Source organism: Phocoena sinus, chromosome 10 (assembly GCF_008692025.1).
Source record: "Phocoena sinus isolate mPhoSin1 chromosome 10, mPhoSin1.pri, whole genome shotgun sequence".
Taxonomy (NCBI): Eukaryota; Metazoa; Chordata; class Mammalia; order Artiodactyla; family Phocoenidae; genus Phocoena; species Phocoena sinus.
The window spans coordinates 101,813,318-101,832,961 of record NC_045772.1 but is presented as its reverse complement, the minus strand read 5'-3'; the positions used below and the strand labels follow the sequence as shown (position 1 = coordinate 101,832,961).

The window sequence follows — 19,644 nt, the reverse complement described above, 5'->3', positions numbered from 1 at the left end:
AGGATCCTGGGACCGTCAGAGGTTCCGCCGAGGTGACCCTGCGGCCACATGACCCCGCGGCACTGAAGGTGGTTACATCACATTCCTCCAGGTGCACATGCCAGGGCAGGACAGGGGCTGGTCGCTGCCCTGGAGCACCCCTCCCTGCAGCCTCCTGGCTGACCAACACCCTCCTCTGACCAAGTTCAAGGAGTCCCGAACCGAAGGAAACTCCGACGGGTGGTGCCACTGATGTGCCCCCTTTCCAAGCACAGCTGCCCTTAGACCACTCCAGGCGGGCGGGCTTCTGACCTCAGCGAACCTTCTTCTGCCTGAACAAGATGTTGCCATGACTCCCTTCACGCTCCACACACAGTCCTTACAATCATAAAGCTCATCTCTCCCTGCTTTTGAAATCACACTCAGGGCCCTTTAGGGTAATGTTTAAGATCAGATTTTCCACCCCCCGCCCAGCCCTCCTTCCCTCCGTCCACCCCGCTCTGTGCGTTAGACCGAGGGTGTTACAGATGCTACGATGAAGGGGATAGAGGGACCTCTTCCAGCCGCTTCTGGCCGGAGAGGCAGGGGGGTCCCTGCACCACCAAGGGCGGGGCTGAGGAGGGGTCCGGGCAGCGCTGGACTCAGGCCCACATCCCCGAGGGCGGGAGCAGCGTACTGCGGGACACGACACGTTACCTTCTCTGAGCCCAGCTCCCCGTCTACAAAGGGGGCGTCAGTGCCCACGGGAGATAATCCCGGGAAGGACGCAACGAGACTGTCCCTGTCCTGTGCCCTGTCCGCCTCGGCGCTCTAGCCCAGGAGAGCCTGCACACGCCGACCCTCGCCCACTGTCCAACCTCGGGATCCAAAGAGCAGCTCCACACCAGCGGTGGAAGAACGACGCCCTCGAGGAGAGCACATGAATGAGAAGGTCTCGCCCTTGCTCCACTGGCTGCCAGCTTTCCCTTTTACTGTGTGGCTTTCACACCCTCCTTCCTTCCAGAAGCTACTCCATCATCCAAGGAAGATGGCTGTGGTCTCTACAGCCGGCTGGCAAGCTCCCCCAGAGCTGGTTTTGCTTTAAGAAGCGTAGGACGGCTTGCCTAGGCTGGGAAGGGACACCTGCTTCTCACCGTATGCTTGACGTGGCCCTCGGGGGCCCCTCCACTGCACCCAGGCTGGGACAGTGGTGTCTACAAAGTCATGGGCTCGACAGCAGAACAGCCAGACTGCTCCACGGCGGACGGGCTGTCTGTGGAGATACCACCCCCGCCGGGGTCCTGTTCTGACCCGATTCCCGAGTGAGGGTCTGGATACAACATGGGTGTCTGGGATCCGCCCAGGGGAGTTATTCCGAGCAGCCCAGAAGAACCCATGAAACAGCCTCGCTGCAGGGCCCCCAGGCACTCGTCTCTGCGCTGCCTCTGAGCCCCGACGGCCCCTCATCACCAGCCCAGGCGAGCTGTTCCCCACCTGATCTCTGCGGCGGTTTCCAGCACTGACGTTTTAGGGCTTGATTAGGACGAGCGAAAGGTGATGCGCGGGGCAGCAGAGGTGTCTGCTCTCCCGCAGGGTGTGGGGTTAGGACGGCCTCCAACACGATAACTTTGGGTCCAAAGTAAGAAGCGAGTTGGGAAAAAAGCCGTTGCTAGTGTCTTTCTCACGCCGTCTGACCGGGTGCTGGTGGGACGCTGTCTCAGGACTCCAGGCGTGTGGCAGCCATGACCACAAGGAAGTCCAAGGAAAACTGACTGTACTGATTAAATTGTAGAGGAAAAGAAAAAGCTCAAATAATGATGTACGTGCCCTTGACACGTATACCGTGTAGACCAGTGATGTTCAGATCACTGCTCTCGAGCCCCACAGGACCCTCCGTGGGCAACCTACTGCTCTCGGAGGCCCTCAAATCTCCGTGCGTCAATAACATGCAACCCCAGGCGCCGCAGGGCGGCGGTGGCCACGCGGCTCTGCTGGCGAACGCTGATTGCGGAGGGGCTCCTGCGAACAGAACTGAATACGCTGGATAAATACTTAACCTGCTTATAACTCAAGTGCTTTGGTTCCACGGTCTGTCTTTCCCAGGTTCATCTGCACAAATGTCTCTCTTGGAGGACTGGGGCTGCACTGAAATGGTCTTAACGACACGAGAGAGAGAGTCCCATATGCACGGATACTTAATCCACGCATTCTTTGGTCTTGAGGAGGAGAAAGAAAGAAGGGAAGAAATTCCCGTTCCACGAGGGCAGGGATTTTTGAGGACTTTGTGCAGCGCTATATCCTCAGGGCCAGAAACAGCGCCAGACACAGAGCAGACCTTTAATTGCTTGATGGACGGATGGGTGGGTGGAAGGATGAATGAAGTGAGTGTACTTTAACGTATTTTTTATATAATTTACCGGCCAACTCATCGACTCTAATTACTTAGAGAAACACCTCAAACGACGCCCTCTCTCTGCTGCCTTCCCGAGCCCTGTTCTTTCTACGGCCACAGTGGTATCTGTAGCTCTTCCTCGAAAAATGAATAACTGGGCTCCCCGTGGGTGAGCTCAGCTACCACGTAATGACGTGTCACTGAACTGTGTCCGCACTGGAGCCACCCTGTGTCACCAGCGCCCGACAGCTGGCATTTCCTAAGTGCCGATGGGGCTCCTGCCTGGGGCACAAGCACGAGTGTCCAGAGCCATTGGTCAAGAGTGATAATACCCTTTTCCCTCTTTTCTCAAAGACGACTTAATTTTTGAGCTGAAGACAACTGGCAAATACGCTGTATTGTAATCTTTAGCAATTTCAAAGGCAAGACACTACTTTGATAGAAACGCATACCATTAGTAGCGGCATTTCTTCCCTTGTATTTGTTTCAAAGGGCAAACTACAAAGTTCTGAAGATCAGAATATAGTTTCTGAGCCGCGGGCCTACCTTTTCTGTGGATCTATTAAGCGGCCAGTCCCTTAACGAGCCCGTCTCGTCCACTCTGCTCTTCTTTTTTTGGTTTGTTTTTTTTTGCGGTATGCGGGCCTCTCACTGTTGTGGCCTCTCCCGTTGCGGAGCACAGGCTCTGGACGCGCAGGCTCAGCGGCCATGGCTCACGGGCCCAGCCGCTCTGCGGCATGTGGGATCCTCCCGGACCGGGGCACGAACCCGCATCCCCTGCATCGGCAGGCGGACTCTCAACCACTGCGCCACCAGGGAAGCCCCACCCTGCTCTTGACCGGACTTCCCTGCCGCCCCAGGCTCTGGACAGGCCTCCTGGCTCCATACCCAAGCATCTCTCATTCAGTTCCTCACGTGCCTCTATTTTATCCTGTCTTGTTTTCTTAGATGCCCAGTCCCTGGCCCCCTCCTCCTAGAACCGGCCCACCACCATTTCCACGACGGAAGGCGGCAGGCTCCGTTCCGTCCTCTGAGGCCAAGGCTGAGGATGAGAAGCAGACCCCAGGCTCCTCCAGCCACCAGGGACGAGCACGGGGGAGGGACGCCAGGCTTCAGGCTGACTTCATCCTCATAAGGGCTCATGAGAACCGTGGCAGAGACTCTGTCCACCGGGGCGGGTGGTACACTGTGCTCTTCCCAGAGCTCGGGCAGAAAGAGGGGCAGATGGGCCTCGTCCACTCGATCCGCTCCAGCAGCCAAGAATTCTCCATCAGGTCAGGACGGGGAAGCAGCACACCTGCCCTCAGAAGAGAGCAGGATAACTGTGTCTCTGTGGATGGCCACCGAGTGCCGCGCGGGCAGTGGACACACAAGTTTCTACGAACATGTAAGAGACACGCTCCTACCATCCGTGGTGAGCTGGGCTCCACCGTGACCAGGGTGCAGACCGGAGCCCACAGCCCGCTCCTGTGCTTCGCAGCAGGTGTCGACGAGGCTCCCAGGCTAGCTCACGATTCACACACGGCTGGGTGCCGTGGACCATCCCCCATCCACGATCCGTCAGCAGCGGAATGGACGCTGCTGGCGTCTTTCCGGGAAGATTCTCAGCAGCATCGCCGCTCACTGTTTTAATCCACCTAAGGCCTTGGCGTCCAACTTGCGAAAACGCCTTAGCAGAGTGCGAAGGCCTCCTTGTTACCAGTCCCTGGCTGCGTGTGTGTTTTAATTTTGTGTTCATTCCTTGAGCAGAGTTATCGGAAAGCAAGTCGTGGAAGGCTGCATTCAATCCGTCTCTGAAACGATGGAGGCGGGCCTGCTCTCATCCAAGTCGTCTTCCTTCTCTCTCCACCTGCTCCCCCTCCTAAATTCCCACTTAAGAGTTCAGGTATCAACAAGCAGGGACACGCAGAACCTGGCCAGGGGGCATGAACACAACCGGCAGAATCTACGCCCACGCACGAGGCCACTGTGTCCGCACGTTCGTCGGGATACACGTGCCCACACGCGTCCTGCGCCCTCCTGGCCTCTGTCAGGACACAGCGATGGACACCCTGCTTCCCCGTCAGCCCCCGGAGCCTCAGCGGGTCTCTCTCCTCCCTCTGGGCCTGGGAGCCTTTCTAGCTTCCCCCGCTTATCTGACTGACCCCGCTCAGCAAGCATCTCGGCTATTTAACCTGCTTGGTTCCTTGGTCAGAAACGTCCCGATTCAGATGTGCGCAACCCAAGGAGGGGGGCCCGCAGGAGGAGAACAGAGGGGTTGGGGTCAGTTTCTAAAACCTAAAGCTATTCTACCAGTTTCCCCAACCTCCCATTTAGCACCTTCCCAGATCTTTGAATCTAGCCTCCTCGAGAGAACCTTGGGCTCTTTTCCCCCGAGAAAGCACAGTGGTCCTTGGAAGGGGAGCGGGGGAGCCTGCTTTCCGGTGGTCGTGGGGGAAATGGTCCCGTCTGAATAAGCCTGGAGCAGGACTCCTGCCCCGGCCCAGGGAGCCGGAGCTGGGAGGAGGATGTCGGATTTAAAACCAAGAGCCCGACTGAGCAGTTTCCCCCGTCCCGGGACCAGAGGCTCTAGGATGACTATAGCGGGCTTTGCTCCACACGTGGCACTGATTTCTGAGAGCAGAGAAGGACGGCCACCCACCAGACCGGTGTGGCTACAGGGGCCGCACCGTCAGGACGGGGGGAAGCCCCCCGCCTCGCCCAGACCCCAGCCCCAGACGGGGAGGCCGCTCACTGTTTCGGGGTTTCTCCTCGTCCAAGCCCTCGTCCTCGTTCTCGGGGTCGATGTCCTCCGCCTGCGTGATCCAGTCCAGGTAGCCCTTCAGGTCCTCTTCCAGCTGCTGCTTCTCCCGCAGCTTCTGGAAGTCGCCCCGGGCCTTGGCCTTCTCCCTCTCTTTGGAAAACTCTCTGGCGAGAGGGCGGAGGGACAAGAAGAACAAAGCATTAATTGCTTCGCTTTGGAAGCCAAGGGCCACACCTGCACTGCACAGACCGCTCCCCCTGCCCCGGGTCTGATCTGCTCTCGAGAAAGAGGGTGGAGTCACTGGGGCGGGGCGCTGCCTGACTCGGGACACGACTGTGGGGTGGACCAAATCCACTGCCCTTCCTCCTGGGCCACGATGGCAAGCTCTGCCTCTTCATGACAAACGTTCTCCAGTGACCTGGAAAGGCCTTCCGAGCAGTAACCCGGCGGGACCCCCGCCATAGCCCCGGGAGACAAGGACCTGGGGTCGAGCTGAAGCCCAGTCCCTGCACTGGCTCTGCCAGCCCTGATGCCTCCTCGGTGGCTCAAAATCAGCCACGGTGGGGATACGTACACCGCTGAAATCGTCAAATGTTACAAACCAGGGCTTTTCCCTGCAAAGAGCCAGTCGTTAATGTTTACCAGGACACCACTGATGTCAGGCCCAGGAGACCTCACCTCCTCACCCCCCACTCTCATTTCTAGGGTTCGTTCTGCCCCGTTCAGCAAGCCTGGAGGGTTTTCTAATCTAGAGAATGTCCTTTCCCACATGGAGGGAGACAGAAGAGGATTCCAGACACAGGAAAATGTCCTGGGGGGTGCCCTTCGGGTTAAAAAGGAAATCTAATCAGAACGGAAAAATACATAAAATCAAGATGATAAAAAAGTTAAATGAGGTGTTCAGTCTAAAGCAATGATGAATAGAAACTAAAATTAAGCCGGGATTTGCTGGAAGAAGAGCTTATTGAACAATTTTGGAGAGTGTCTGTTTTCTTTCCTATTTCTATGATTCTGTCCTTATTTTCTCTCTGACCTTGAATTCACTTTCTGAGCCAGGAGGGACCTGGCAGCCAAGAGGGGAGTCAGGGAGGCTGCTTCTCACTCTCAAAGCAAGTCTGTGCCTTTTCTTCCGAAACAGATAGGAGCAGACTGCCTCTGACCTCCAGTCTCTGGGAAATGGGGCTCCTGGTGTGTGTGTGTGTGTGTGTGTGTGTGTTGGGGGGGCATTCTTGGTTTCTTCCTAGAGACGTGACTCCTCCTTCCCTCAGCAGTTGAGGCCTAGTTCAGGGTGGGAGGCCGCAGAGTCCACCCGAAAGGGATTCCTTGCACGAGACAGACACTCCATGGAAGGGCCCCCTGGAGGGAAGGACACACCGACAAGCCACGGGGCAGGAAGGCTCAACCCCGGAGCCCCTGCGCCCACCGTCCAGGACCTGCATTCAGTGCAGCCGCGGCAGGAGCACAGACCTCAGCCGCGACGCTTTATGGTGAGGGTCGGGCCGGGAGGGGTCTGGGGGACGTTTTCACCGGGAGCCGTGGCTCCCGAGCTACGAGTTCTCTTTGCTGCTTTGACGACGCTCTGGTTGGGATGGAACGTTCTTCTTCACTTCGATTGACTCCAGTTCGAATCGGACCGAACTTGCTCTTTCCTGGGCTTCCTGGCGGCTGGCGGCACCGTCCCTTCCTTCCCGGGGCAAAGGGGCTGCACTGGCAGCCGCCGGTGTGGATGGAGGCCTCGCCTCCACGGCGGATGGGCCCGGAGAGAGTCCCCAGCTCTCCGCACCCGCCACTCCTCCCGGGGCTGCGGTTCGCCACCCGGAGAGTCACTTCGTGGAGCGGGGCCCCCCTGCAGCCCCCAGACTGCAGCTTCAGGTGCCCCCCAACTGCCCTTCCGCCTCCACACACTTGAGGGCTCCATGCCTTGTGCAGCGGGTTCGGGTGGAAGGGTGACTGAGGAGCTAAGAGGCCGTGCTTCTCCTGGAGCTGGGATCAGACCAGAGCCGGGAAAGCTGACCCAGCCGTGCGTCACAGCATCTGCTCCGCGGAACGAAGGCTCGCCACCCGCAACCCACGACCTCTGGGAACCAAGACAGACATCCGGGAGAAGAGGAGATGAGGTTTCCTGGGGTGCGAGGGGCTTCGAGAGGCAGCAGAGCCAGGAACCCGTGGAGTGTGGGGCACAGCCTGGCCCAGGCCGGGAGGAGGCGAGGGGCTCCCTCTCCTGGCTCCACGCAGCAGGGACGTGCAGGGCGGCAGCGCCCCGCTCTCTTCGTCTCCTCGCTGGACGTCCCGCGCGGCCTGGGCCCAGGGGCTGGAGCCGGCTGCCCCGTCAGTCGTGGCGGGTCTGCGCGAAGGCGGGAGCACGTCCTGTGCGCGCAACGGCCGACAGGACAAACGCGGTGGAGAGCCCGGGCCGGGCGCGCACGTGGACAGCTCGCAGGGGGTGGCCGCGCGAAGGGTCCGTCGGCGCAGCGGCCGGGCTCCAGGCCCCGCGGTGACCGGTGTGGCTGGTCCTCGTCACCCACGGACTCCGCGTCTGCAGACCCGTCTTCCCGCTAGGCCTTCCTCGTCACGCCATCCACCCTGCGAGCTGCGCGGTCGCCGCGGACGCGCAGAAAGGCGGGACCTGGGGTCACGTTCCCGGCTGAGGTTGGACGAGGGGCCGCTCGCCTCCTTGGTGGTGCAGCTCATACTGTGAATAAGAGTCTTTTCACAGCCCATTTCCGCATTTTGGGCTTTCCGTTGGTGATTTTTCTGATTAAAACGGCCCCCGAGCATGGAGCCGCCCGTGCAGTCTGTGACCCTAAGGGCACGAGGACTGGGAGGTGCCTCACGGGGCAAGTCCGTGTGTCCGACAAGTGGAATCCAGGCCTGAATCATGGGCTGTGGGTTGAGAGCTCGGTGCGAACGGATCAGCACGGTGCCTTGAACAAGGCGACTTCACACAGATGCTTGTGTACTGACGGCAGTGTCGTGTCCAGAGCCTCGCAGGAACTTAACCCCACATCCCCTGAGGGCAGAGGCCAGTGTTCCCGAATCCAGGGCTGGTGGGCACTCCCTGGAGCAAGCCTTCCAGGAATCACGCGCGTCCCCCCTGCTCCAGCCACGAGGCAGTGTGCCTGGGCAACTCTGCTTCCTCAGGACCTGGATGGAGCGTCTCAACTGTGGCCCGTGGTCAGGGATGTTTTCAGGTTGTAAAATGCCCATCCTCAGGCCCTCTGCCCCATCTCCCCGGGGGGACAAGAGCTGGGTGCCCACCCTCTAAGAGGTCCCGGGCCCCTTGTCACCTGAAGACGCACGTCTTCTGTGTTTGCAACCACTTAAAACCAAAAAGTAACCAGAGTCCAGGGTCCAGGGACTTTCACCCGATGGCTCCTTCTAGTGCAGCTTCCAGAATCTTGTGGCTGCCGTCGCTGTAATTCTCATGGCTAGAGGCTGAGATCTCTGGAGGGGAAGGTCATATAATCTGGTTCTTATCTGACTAATATCATTACTATGACACGTGAGGATCAAGAGATGATGACCGTGGAAGCGTTTGGAAAAAATCCACGAGATGCACATTTACACGGACGCCTCCAGGCTCAGCAGGAATGGGTTTCCAGACAAAGGACGGCCGTCCCTCTGATGACCCAAATCTCTGAATTCCGCCTTTAAAATGGAGGCTTTGCAGAGTGTCGCTCTCCCTGCTTTCCTGAGCAGATGACCCCAAGCACACCTGAGCCCTTCCTCGGTGGCAGCAGGGTGTAGTTCATGAGGGCAGTTCCCGTGCCGGGCTCTGAAACGATGATAATACCCTTAACTGGTGGACGCAAGGTGTCGGCCCCCAGCTCCAAGTGCTCCAAGACTGCAGTGCTGCTGGGGGAGCTCTGTTCTCCCTCGAGGGCTGTTATGTCTGCAGGGCCGCTGGCCCCCAGCTCAGGACCTGTCCACAGCCTTCGGGGCTGGGGCTCCCCAGCTTCCTCTGGGACCCCTGGGCTGGTCTCCCTGTCCTTACTGTGGCTCCCGCGCGTCTCCTCCCAGGTCTTGGCTGTCGTCTGAGGACACGGGATTAACCAGGCTGATGGGCTTGGGGACGGTGGAGCCTGGGGGATGGGGACAGAGGTCGTGGGTCCACATTGCGGGGGTTGAACCTCGGATCCTCCAGGCCGCACCGGTGAGAACTGGGGTAGTTCCCGCACGTCACCTTCACTCTTCTCCTCTGTGCAGGTGACACCCGCATGGCCCCAGCGCGCGGGGCTGTCGTGGGCGGCAAAGGAGCGCGTCCACCGAAGGCGCCGAGCCTGGGGCCTGCCGTCGAGCTGCTGACCGTTGACACCACCCTGAGACGGGCCTTCCGTGAGCGCTGAGAGGTTTCCGAATGCTTCTGGAAGGCCGGCCGCCGGGTGAGTAGGCGTACGGCTGTGCTCCAGGGTAACGACCACACTGCTGTCTGGACTTCTCGAGACACGGCGAGCGCCACGCGTGCCCAGCCGACGGCAGCCTGGCTCTGGGCCTTCTCACCACGTGGCCAGCCCTCTGGACAGGCCGGGAAGGGGAGCTGCTCACGCTGGGCAGAGGGCGCCTGGGGCTGGCAGAGCCTTGGGAGATGTTCCCCAGCAACGTGGGGAGGAACGGGGTAGGAGCGGGTGTGAGGAGGGGCCCGGGGACCCCGAGCAAGGGCTGGGCTCACGGGCCCTGACTAGATGGGGTTTCTGGAATCCGCTGGCTCCACACACCTGCTGTCACTTGAACCAAGACCGGCCCTTCAGGATCACTCTGCCCGCCCCCAGCGCTGCCGCCATCCAACCCCACCTGGACCCGCTGGGGGAGCCGAGGATGACCAGGCAGAGCCTCTGCTCGAGGGGGGCTTCACTGCTCAGACTCGCTCCTTGTCTCTGCAGGGAGAACGGGGAACCACTTTTTTCAAGGTTCAGAGCCCTGGCGTGTTACAGGTCCAGCTTGTTCAACGTTCGTTTGCGGGGCAGTGGCAGGAAGACGGTGCTGGGCTGTGTCTCGTGCTGACAGTGACCAGTGAGGGGACCCCGTACAAGCCACACGGCGTCTCAGGCTCCCTCCCCTCATGTCTGGAAGCAGAGCGTGGAGCAGGTCTAACCTGCGACGACCCTGTTCAGTAATCTCAGCTCTGATAGCCTTCGAGTAACCAGCGATCCCAGTGAGGACAGCGCTGCTGTGTGCTGAGGACTCGACGGAAGGCACCCCACTCTACTGTCCCAGCGACCGAGGAGTCGAGCTTATTATCTCCGTTTTGTCAGATGGGTGAGTAACACTTAAAAACCTTCTGCCTGGAGCTTCAAATTTCTGCCTTGAGTGGGTGACGAGGTTGACTTTTCAACGCTCTTCCTGACGACTCCTTATAAACAGGGCATTTTCTTGTGTCGGACAGAAAAATGGAAACCCTTTCACCCTCCAGGCAGCTGACCAGGGCGTCTGCCGGCCTGCGTGTCACTGTCACCCTGACGGAAGGTGCCAGTCCCTGTGCAGCCGCTCGCGGCAAAGGCCCGGGGTGACATAGCCCCCGACAGCACCCCCGCGGGGAGGGGCGAGGACAGAGGTGGACTCTGTCCCTCCGCCACTTCCAGGACTGACCCCGACGCTCCTGCGAGGCCTTGGGCTGCGGCAGGCGGGGGTGGGAAATCTTCCTCCCTCGCCCGACTCTCCCCAACATCACGTCCGCAGAGACGGAAGAAAGGCTACGAAGCAGCTGCCCCTCCCCACGTGGCGAAGGCAGAAAGTGTCCCTGGGAGCCTTCAGGCGATGGCCTTGCATGGCTGGTGAGGGCTCGGGAAGAAGAGAGTGGGCCGAAGAGGCGTCCAGTGGGCCCGAGGTGCAGAGGTGGCCGCCCAGGGCTCCTCGGGCCCCAGTCACGGGCTGCCTCGGCCACGTTTTAACTTCATCTGAGCAAAGGCTGAAATTAGGCGGGCCTTGCACTTGGAGCCAAGCAGACAAAGTTAAAGGAAAGTGGATTCTATCTCCTCTGTGCTCCAGTGATCGATGGCTTCAAACAGCTGAGCACCCTTCCTTTCAGAGAAGGGATACAGAGATGGACGGCCCAGTCTGTGATGAGCGCCAAAGGGAATGAGCCTTTCAGTCTGTTTCGTTTACTTGCATTTTAGCTCAAACTCCTGGTACCCTGGCCCAGTCAACACTGGGTAAAGGGGACCTGCGTCTTCACCTCCAGCCTGCCCTGGAACTGTGGCTGGAGAGATAGGGCAGGTACCCATCTGCGAGGCTGCCACGCGGGCCAGAAGCCCACGGCCCACGAATCTTCCTCCAGTTCCTCTGCCCAGCCCTTCCCACCCAAGGGGCTCAACTACTCTGGGGTTCCTGAAGAAGCATCCTGCCCTCCTGGACAGCCAGGGGTGCACAGGTGGCAGGAGACAGGTGGGCCTGGGTACCTCTCACTGCAGCCCAAACCAGTGGGCTTGGCCTTGTGCCTCTGATCTCTGCCCAGCCAGGCCAAGGACATTCACTTCAAGGCTCCTGGGGTGGCCCCACGTCCCAGGTTCATCAGAGTCAGAAAAAGAATAAAGCCAGGAAAAGCAGAAAGAGTAAGTGAAATAAATGGAAAAATCAAGACCTTTTTCTTTGGTCCTGCTTACCCGCTAAGGACACCGAGAACCAAGTTAAGTACAAAAAATGACCCTATGATGATTAGTGTAACAAAATAGATCCAGGGCCAGTCCCTTCCCACGGCATCATTGACCTGGAAGAACGGAATCACAGTTAGTACAGCTCCCAGAGCAGCCGAGCACGGCCCTGCCCACCCCGGGCCCGACGCCAACCAGGCAGCACCGGGACCGGGGCCTCTAGGTCATCAGAGGCCAAATGGCCCGCCCAGCCAACGGCCAGCATCCTGGCTGAATGGAGACGTTTTCTGTTTCTCCTGGGCCTGGTGACGGATACAGCGGGACCTGGGGCCTTGCTCAGCTGCGTCATAAAGAGGACACAGAAATGGTCAGCTTACCCGCTCAACACACCAAGAACCAGATTTAGAACGAAAAAGGATCCAAAGATGACCAGACTGACAAAATACACCCAGGGTAACTCGTAGCCCATAGCGTCCTGCATCTGGAAAGATGAAGGATAGTTAGGAAAGAGAGAAGCAGGAGTGAGTCAAAGCAAGTGGGCAGGGAGGCAGGGAGGATGTGAGTAGAGGCTGGCGTGGGAGGTCACTGTCACCAGGCACCCTCTTGACCCAAACACCCCGTGACCCTGACCTAAGCAAGAAGGGCCTCGGCAGGCTCTGCCTCGGGGGAATCTCGCCTGGCCCTCTCTGACCTTTTATTTTCTGGAACAGAATTTTCCTCCGATGTTATCTGTTCAGTTGTCTAAGAAGCTGGGTCACCTCTAACGTGGTTCATCCTACGAGATGGTTTCCGCTCAGTTGGGTTTATGTGGCCCCTGCGCCCGCCACCCTGGCCTCAGCTCTCAGGGACTAGCTGGGGGCTGGAACCTTCGGGCACACGTGGGGAGGCGCCTTCCTCGGGGGGTGACCCCTGCGCCTGGAGTTTAGGGGGGACCGTGCTGCCTTATTGGCACCACAGGACTCGGGCGGGGGAGGACGGTTGTTCAGGCTGGACTCGGGACAGCTCCTGCGCCTGCAACTCAGGGGACCGTGGATCCCCGTGGGAGGTCGACGCCCCCGAGTTTCCAAATTCCTCAGTGCACAGGCTCCCCGAATGACCTACACCCGTGGTTCTCAAGGTGGTGTCGCTGGCCTCACCGGGGGACCTGGGAACGAGTTTGGAACTGCACACTCTGGGCCCTCCGTCCACACTGGGGGCGCCCGGCGAGCACGTTCTCACCAGCCCTGCGGTGCGTCTGATGCGAGCCAGGGTTTGAGGACCGCTGGTCCACGGCCCCCAGCCTCCGAGGCAACGGCACGACAGAGGCTGTGATTCCCTGTACCCAGGTCCACGGGCCGGCTCGTGTGCCCTGAGAAGCACTGATCGGTTTTCGGTGCCGCCCCCGCGCGTCCTTTCCAAATCTGCTCTCGTTTACCCGGGGTTAGGGGGTCTCATTGGAGGCAGCTCCCCAGCGTGACCACGGGGCAGAGAGCACAGCTCTGTCCCGCCCTCGGGGTCGCCAGTTTGAGTCACGTAAGGAAAAGGTTCCCAACACGCGACTTTCCCAGGTCACAATTCAATCCAATGTAACGCAACTCTGTGGACGTCCTCGCTGCCACGCGGCCACTCTGTTTTCCATGCAGCACATACACTTTCCAAGTGTATAATCTCCTCACTACTATGCATCGTTTGTCCTCCGTGCTGGGGTGCAAGTGGCATGAGGACGGGCGTTGGGTGTAGCCTGTGCCCCCAAGTGCCCAGAACAGGGCCTCATATAAGGCAGGTGCTCGATGAGGCCAGCCAGGTGGACAGATGGGCCCCCTCTGTGCAGGCCCCGCTACCCACGGGAGGCCCTTGCTGTAGGGGGACAGGTCAGTGGACGTCGGGTGGCGAATTCGGCTGCAGGGGTGCGTGTGCACAGCCACGGGCCTCCAGGAGAGGCTGCAGAGGCCGGTGAGGCCAGATCAGGCTGCCCGGGGGTGCCACTGAGGGGGGGTATAGGGCAGGGGCAGTAAGGCCGCCTGGAGGCCACGTGGTCCTGCCCCAGGAAGGGGTTCCAGGAACTGGCAAGTGTTGGGACAGTGCCGGCAGCGTGAAGCACCCAGCACGATGGCGAGAGGAAGGCAGGGCACCGAGATCCGCGGAGTCAGAGGTCGCCCCGTCGCGGGAGCTGGGAGCCTCCTTCCTGATCCAAGGCTGCCGAGGAACCCACATAGGGCCATCCAGAGACGGGCTTGCTCCCAGTGCCAAGGGCCACCCTTGCGAAACTGCCCCCAGAGCTGGGCAGACGGGGATGGGGAAGGAGTGCTGGTGCCTCCGCAGCCTCCTTGGGGGAGATCTCCTCTGGCTGGTTCCTCGTGCCCTACATTTTTTTTTTTTTTTTGTGGTATGCGGGCCTCTCACTGTTGTGGCCTTTCCCGTTGTGGAGCACAGGCTCCGGACGCGCAGGCTCAGCGGCCATGGCTCACGGGCCTAGCCGCTCCGTGGCATGTGGGATCCTCCCAGACCGGGGCACGAACCCGTGTCCCCTGCATCGGCAGGCGGACCCTCAACCACTGTGCCACCAGGAAAGCCCCCTCGTGCCCTACATTTTGTGAACATTTAAGCTCATGGAAAGTGCAGTCCTCCAGGCCACACATCTCTGATGACTCAAGGAACCCATGAGCCTCGGAGGCTTCCTGGGCCCCTATTTAGTTTGAGTGTCCTTTCCTCTGGGCCACAGGGTGAGGCGTCCAGCAGCACTAGGACCTCCAATGGATGGAGCTACAGACCTCCTGACCCCCAGATACCCACCCCACAGCCAGCCTCATGGAACCTCGTGACCCCTAGATAACCTCAGGACCTGCAGACACCCCATGAAGAGCCAGGGTCACGTCCAGGGGACGCATGGCCTCCACCTGTCCTTGTCCAACTCTTTGGTCTCCTCCGAGACTGTGGGCTGGTCTCTCCGAGGGTCCACGTGGGGGGCTGCAGGTGCAGGGTGGTGGGTGGAGGACAGACGAGAGGTGAATGAGCTCCTGGGGGTCCTAGGCCCCCTGCCCTGTGGCCCATGAGCAGCCAGAGGGGCCTCTGGGCCTGCCGGCCCTGGCTTTGTACCTCCCTCCACGACCCCGCTTGCTCTGGGTCCCCTGCCCCAGGCAGCCTGGGCACCAGCCCATGGGCGGGCGGCTCTGAAGTAGGGCAGCGCCAGAGCGGGGAGACGGATGGCTTCACTCAGCACGAGTGGAGCTATTAAGAAGAGGAGCACCAGTAAAGGCATATTTAAACAAAAGCACCCAGATTGCTGACACCGTTATTTAGAGGCGAAAAAGGACAGGTCTTCTCAGAGCACTGAAGCCAGACGTTTCTCAGGCCCCTACGGGGAAGGGGCGCGGAGAGGCACCCCAGGGCCTGCCACCTGCAGCCCCTCGGCCCCCGGGCCGGCACCTCACAGGGTGACCCAGCCTTCGCTGGAACACATGCCTTACTCTCCCCGCACATCGAATTCCTAGAGGGAACCACAGCCTCGAGCCTCCAAGGGTGACCCAGCCTTCGCTGGAACACACGCCTTACTCTCCCTGCACATCTAAGTCCTAGAGGGAACCACAGCCTCGAGCCTCCAAGGGTGACCCAGCCTTCGCTGGAACACATGCCTTACTCTCCCCGCACATCGAATTCCTAGAGGGAACCACAGCCTCGAGCCTCCAAATCCAACATCCATGTTTCCCCGAGAAGAGAATTCAGGAGGAGCGGCGGCTACGGCCCCGTTGCCTTGGGGTCTCCCTCCGTCCCAGCTGGTTCCCGGGGGCTTTCACGTCTGGCGCTTCCCCCTCTAAGGGCTGGGCACTCTGGGTCCCCAAAGGCTGAGCAGTTTGAGGGGCACGGGAGGCTGTCACCTGCCGTCAAAGGCAGGACGTGCAGCCCGTGGAAGTCACGGCGCGTTACGGGGACTGTGCTCAGGGGGCAGGATCTGCTCTGTCCGGAAAGCCAGTGCCCTGGGCGATGGCCCAATGAACCCCTGACCTTTGTCACCTTGCCTGCGGGACGCGGGGTCCACCCACAGTCGCGGGGGCAGCAGCAGGTTGGCAGTCTCGCCCGACACCTCCTGGCCCTGCTCGCGGCAGCAGGAAGGCCCGGATCTTGTGGGGACGCCAGCAGGCCCACCACCAAGGAGGCCAACGGGGCAGCTCCTCCCGGACTCGGCCGGGACCCCGCAAGGAGCCGAGGCCCCGTGGACGCCTGTGCCCTGACGCCGTTGTCGCGGGTGGGCCCTGGCACGTGGTGAGACCGCTGGGTGCCAGGCTGATTCCTGGGTCTGTTAGGAGCCCGAAGCACCGTTCTCTCCAGCCAAACTGGTATAAAGCTGGCCTTTCCTTCTCTTCTGCTCCCCGCCCAGCTCAAGTCCGGCGACACCCCATCTCCTCTGACAAGCTCTCCCTGCTCTCGCCGAGCCCTGCATGGGACCCACATGTCTCTGGGTCGCCATCTCTCCAATTACACCCAAACTCCTCGAGCGCGGGCCTGGGGACCTTGTAAATGCTCACGAAATGTTCAATTGAATTACTGAGGAATAAGGACTTGCCTAATGCCAGTGAAATGAGTAAAACTAAACCTAGTAAGTAAATAAATAACAGCTTTGAGAGATGCTTCAAATGCTTATAAACCACGGGTTTATTGTTTAAGTAACAGATCCTCTGTACAAAGCGCTGGGGGCGCTAAGTGGTTAACGCTCTAACTCGGGCAGATTCAGGGTTCAGGACCAGAGGGTCCTGAGGAGACCTAACACATTCTCTGCCTGATCCCCATTCAAGAGCCCAGGATGCTGTCTTTGGGTTATTGGAGGGCTTTTCCTCAGCTTCTCATTCCAATGACCATTAGGTCCTCGGGAGAACTCAGCCCCACCAGCTCTGCTTGCTGGATGCCTTCAGAGGCTCATTTCCCATATCTGTAGTGAAAAGAGGTGCAGATGAAACAGGAGAAAATAGGCTAAAACGCCTGAATTTCTGCTTGGATGCAAAAGACCTTCGTCATAAACGAGGGATACTTCGGCAGCACCGAGACCAGAGATCAGTGGCCGTGGTGTGTATGTGTGAGTGTGTGTGAGCGTGTGTGCACGCGTGTGTTTACAAGGAATGTCCTCCCACACGGGTGAGTGCGGAGCTGACGACTGACTTGTGCAAAGTTTAAACCTTAACCTTTCATTCCCCAGGTCTCCTGTGGAACCAAACTAAGGCAGGTACGACAGGAGACGCATCTTTCTTTTATATGATTTCTCATGAAGTATTCTTCCTAATCTTGTTTTAAGCTGAATTTCTAATTTTTAAAAACGAGTGGAAGAGCTGGTGATGGAGAAACCGACTGGGGAAACGGGAGGTGTCAGAAAGAGGGGGCCCGGGTGCCAGTGGAGGAGGTGACCCCAGGACGCAGGCCAGAGGGCTGCCCTGTGCCACACGGGATACAGCATCCCAGGGGCCCCAGGTCAGAGGGCATCGTGGGCAGAGGTCAACAGAATCCTCCTGATGGACGGCTGGTGAGGCACCGAGATTCCTAAAGCACCGGGTGCCTGAACCCCCGGTAGGAGCCCCCTTGCCGGCCACCCTCCCCGGGAGCCCTCCCCCCAGGTCAGGGCCACGCTGCTGTCCCCACGAGCAGGGCCCATCCGAGGCGGGTAGGAAGTCAGCGATGAGCAGACCCCAGTACATGCTGGTGTGACCTGGCTACACGTGGAGAGGGTGCTCAGATTTCACATGGACCCCAGCTCTTGGGCCGCATCTGAGAACCTACAGATTATCTCGGTTCAGGAAACCCGAGCCCCAAACACACAAGAAAGCAGCCTGGAGTGAAACGCCACCGGGTGGGGCAAAACACACTGGAGAGGAGACCTGGAGACGTGGCATCCACGGGGGACGGTCCGGCGGGGCTTCCCTCTCTCACAACTGCTCCCAGAGGCAGCCCACATCTTTCACTCCATCACTTTCCCCGCTATTCTTAAGAGGTGTGGACATTCTGAGAGTAAGCGGACAGGCTTTGGCTTAAGAAGCCATCTCCCAAGGAACTCCCACCCCCAAGGCCCAGCTCTGGCTTGGTCTCCAAATCCCCGTGTGCCCCCGCCCCGTCACCCGCAGACTCCTGGAACGGGCCACGGGGAAGGCAAGCGCAGGGGCCCGGGAGCCCGTCCCAGCGGGTGGTGTGAACAGCTGAGGAATCGTCCAAGTACTACTGCCCAGGCTTGCTTGTGCTGGCCGGCCACGAACCCTTCCAAGTCGGGAGTGCTGGATGGGCTGATGGATTCACACTCAAAGCCACCCCAGGAGGAGCTGGGGGCCTGCCAACCGTCCCCCCACCCCGAGCCAGCTTCAGCGCTCCAGTGGCCTGTCAGCTCCCCAGGGATGTCTATCCAGCCGGTGGGTCCAGTCTCTGCGACACCTGGAGCCGTGGCTGCCCGTCCCCACGTCCTGCAGACCTGCCCCCGGGACTCGGGGGGGGAACGCGTTCCTCCGAGTGGAGGACCCTGGGCCCACCCTCCACAGAAGCCGTCTCCCTAGCCGGGTTCAAGCCAGAGGCACCAAAGCAGCGCTGTGCGATTGGGAACGTTAGGCTGCGGGGGACTCGCGCTCTAGCTGGGATCTCCCGCTCTAGCTGGGATCTCCCAGGAGCCTTTGCAGGTGCAGGTGCTGGGGCCGGACTCTCAGCGTCTGGTCCCACGGCTGGGGACGGGGGGAGCGTGGGCCCCTCCCTGCGTAGAAAGTTCCGTGTTTTACACGAAAGCACATGGAGGTGTGAGAGTCTCGGGGTTTGGAAGAGAAATCCTGAAGGCGAGGAAGGCGCAGGGGGAGGGAAGAAGGAAGGAGGAGGAGAGGCGAGAGAGGTGAGAGCCAGCAGAACAGTAGGCAGGCAGGCGCTTCGGGCTGGGCGGGGCTTTCCTCGAGAACACCCGCCAGGACGCTCCGTTTCGGGGTGCGTGTGTGTGTGTGTAGGTGCGCATGCGTGAACACGTGTGTGCCCCCACATACACACACGCGCACACGGCTCGGCCATTTAGGGAAGGTCAGGGCGAGGCTGTCCCACGGGCCTGGGACTGCCACCTCAGACACTCCCTACTCCCGGCCCAAGCTCGTCACCCACCCACCACCCGCAGGGGGAAAAGCACAACACAGCTGCTGAAAATTGCTGGTTGCCACGTGTGCTCCTTCGCAGCCCCCATGCTGGCTGTCACCGTGACAGTGCCTCCTTGGGTCACATCTGGCTGGTGGGGGGAGAGGGAGGGAGGGATGAAGGAGGATCCCAAAAATACATCAGGGACAGCAGCAAAGTAAATTATACCTATTCCCCTAGCCCCACACCCACCCACCCACTGCCACCCTGCCCTCAACTGGATGCTATGGGAGGCATTTCCATAGCAACTTGAGGCGCGGGTCTGAAGCTCATGTGATGAGGCTCCAAAGCCCAGTTCCACACAGTCACGTGCTCTGTGCTGCCCGTTTGCAGAAGGGTGTCTCCGTCCTTGGCTGGCCAGAGGGACTCACCCAAGATAGAAGGACCCGTTAGGGCCGCTTTTGAATTCGATCTGCTTTACTAAACGAAATTAAATTTGCCCAGGTAGAGTAAGCTCGACGCCCTTTGTCTCACAAATCATCCAAAACCGAGTTCTCGTTGAGGATGAGCCTGGGAGATGGGCTCCAGCGTTCCACCTCGGTTTCAAGGAGGAGTGATTAGACACTTTGCCTTTTCGGAAAGTGTCACAGCGTGGCCGCTCTGTGGGGCTCTAGCGGCACTGCGTTGTTCAGTTTAGGTCTAGTCAGCTTGCCTACACTGAGCTGGACGTTACTGTGTCTGAGTCCCGAGGACCTGGGCACCCCCGGCAAGCAAGGAATGCTCCACACTGTCTGCAGGGTACAAGGCACGAGGGCGAGTTTCAGCTGGTCCTGCACAGAGAAGCACACATTTCACGGCAGCGCTGGGTCTCAGCCTGCCGACTCTACCCCAGAAACTGGGAGAAGAGGGCT

General features: G+C 59.8%; 1 protein-coding gene across 1 annotated transcript in view; it reads right to left on the bottom strand.

Annotated features, from left to right (window-relative positions):
* The window catches only part of CACNA1C (calcium voltage-gated channel subunit alpha1 C), a 465,996-nt gene that overhangs the window by 124,933 nt on the left and 321,419 nt on the right, over positions 1 to 19,644 (bottom strand). Inside the window, 2 exon segments of the mRNA XM_032644404.1 lie at positions 5,085 to 5,257; positions 11,693 to 11,796. Coding sequence (XP_032500295.1) covers positions 5,085 to 5,257; positions 11,693 to 11,796 — 277 coding nt within the window.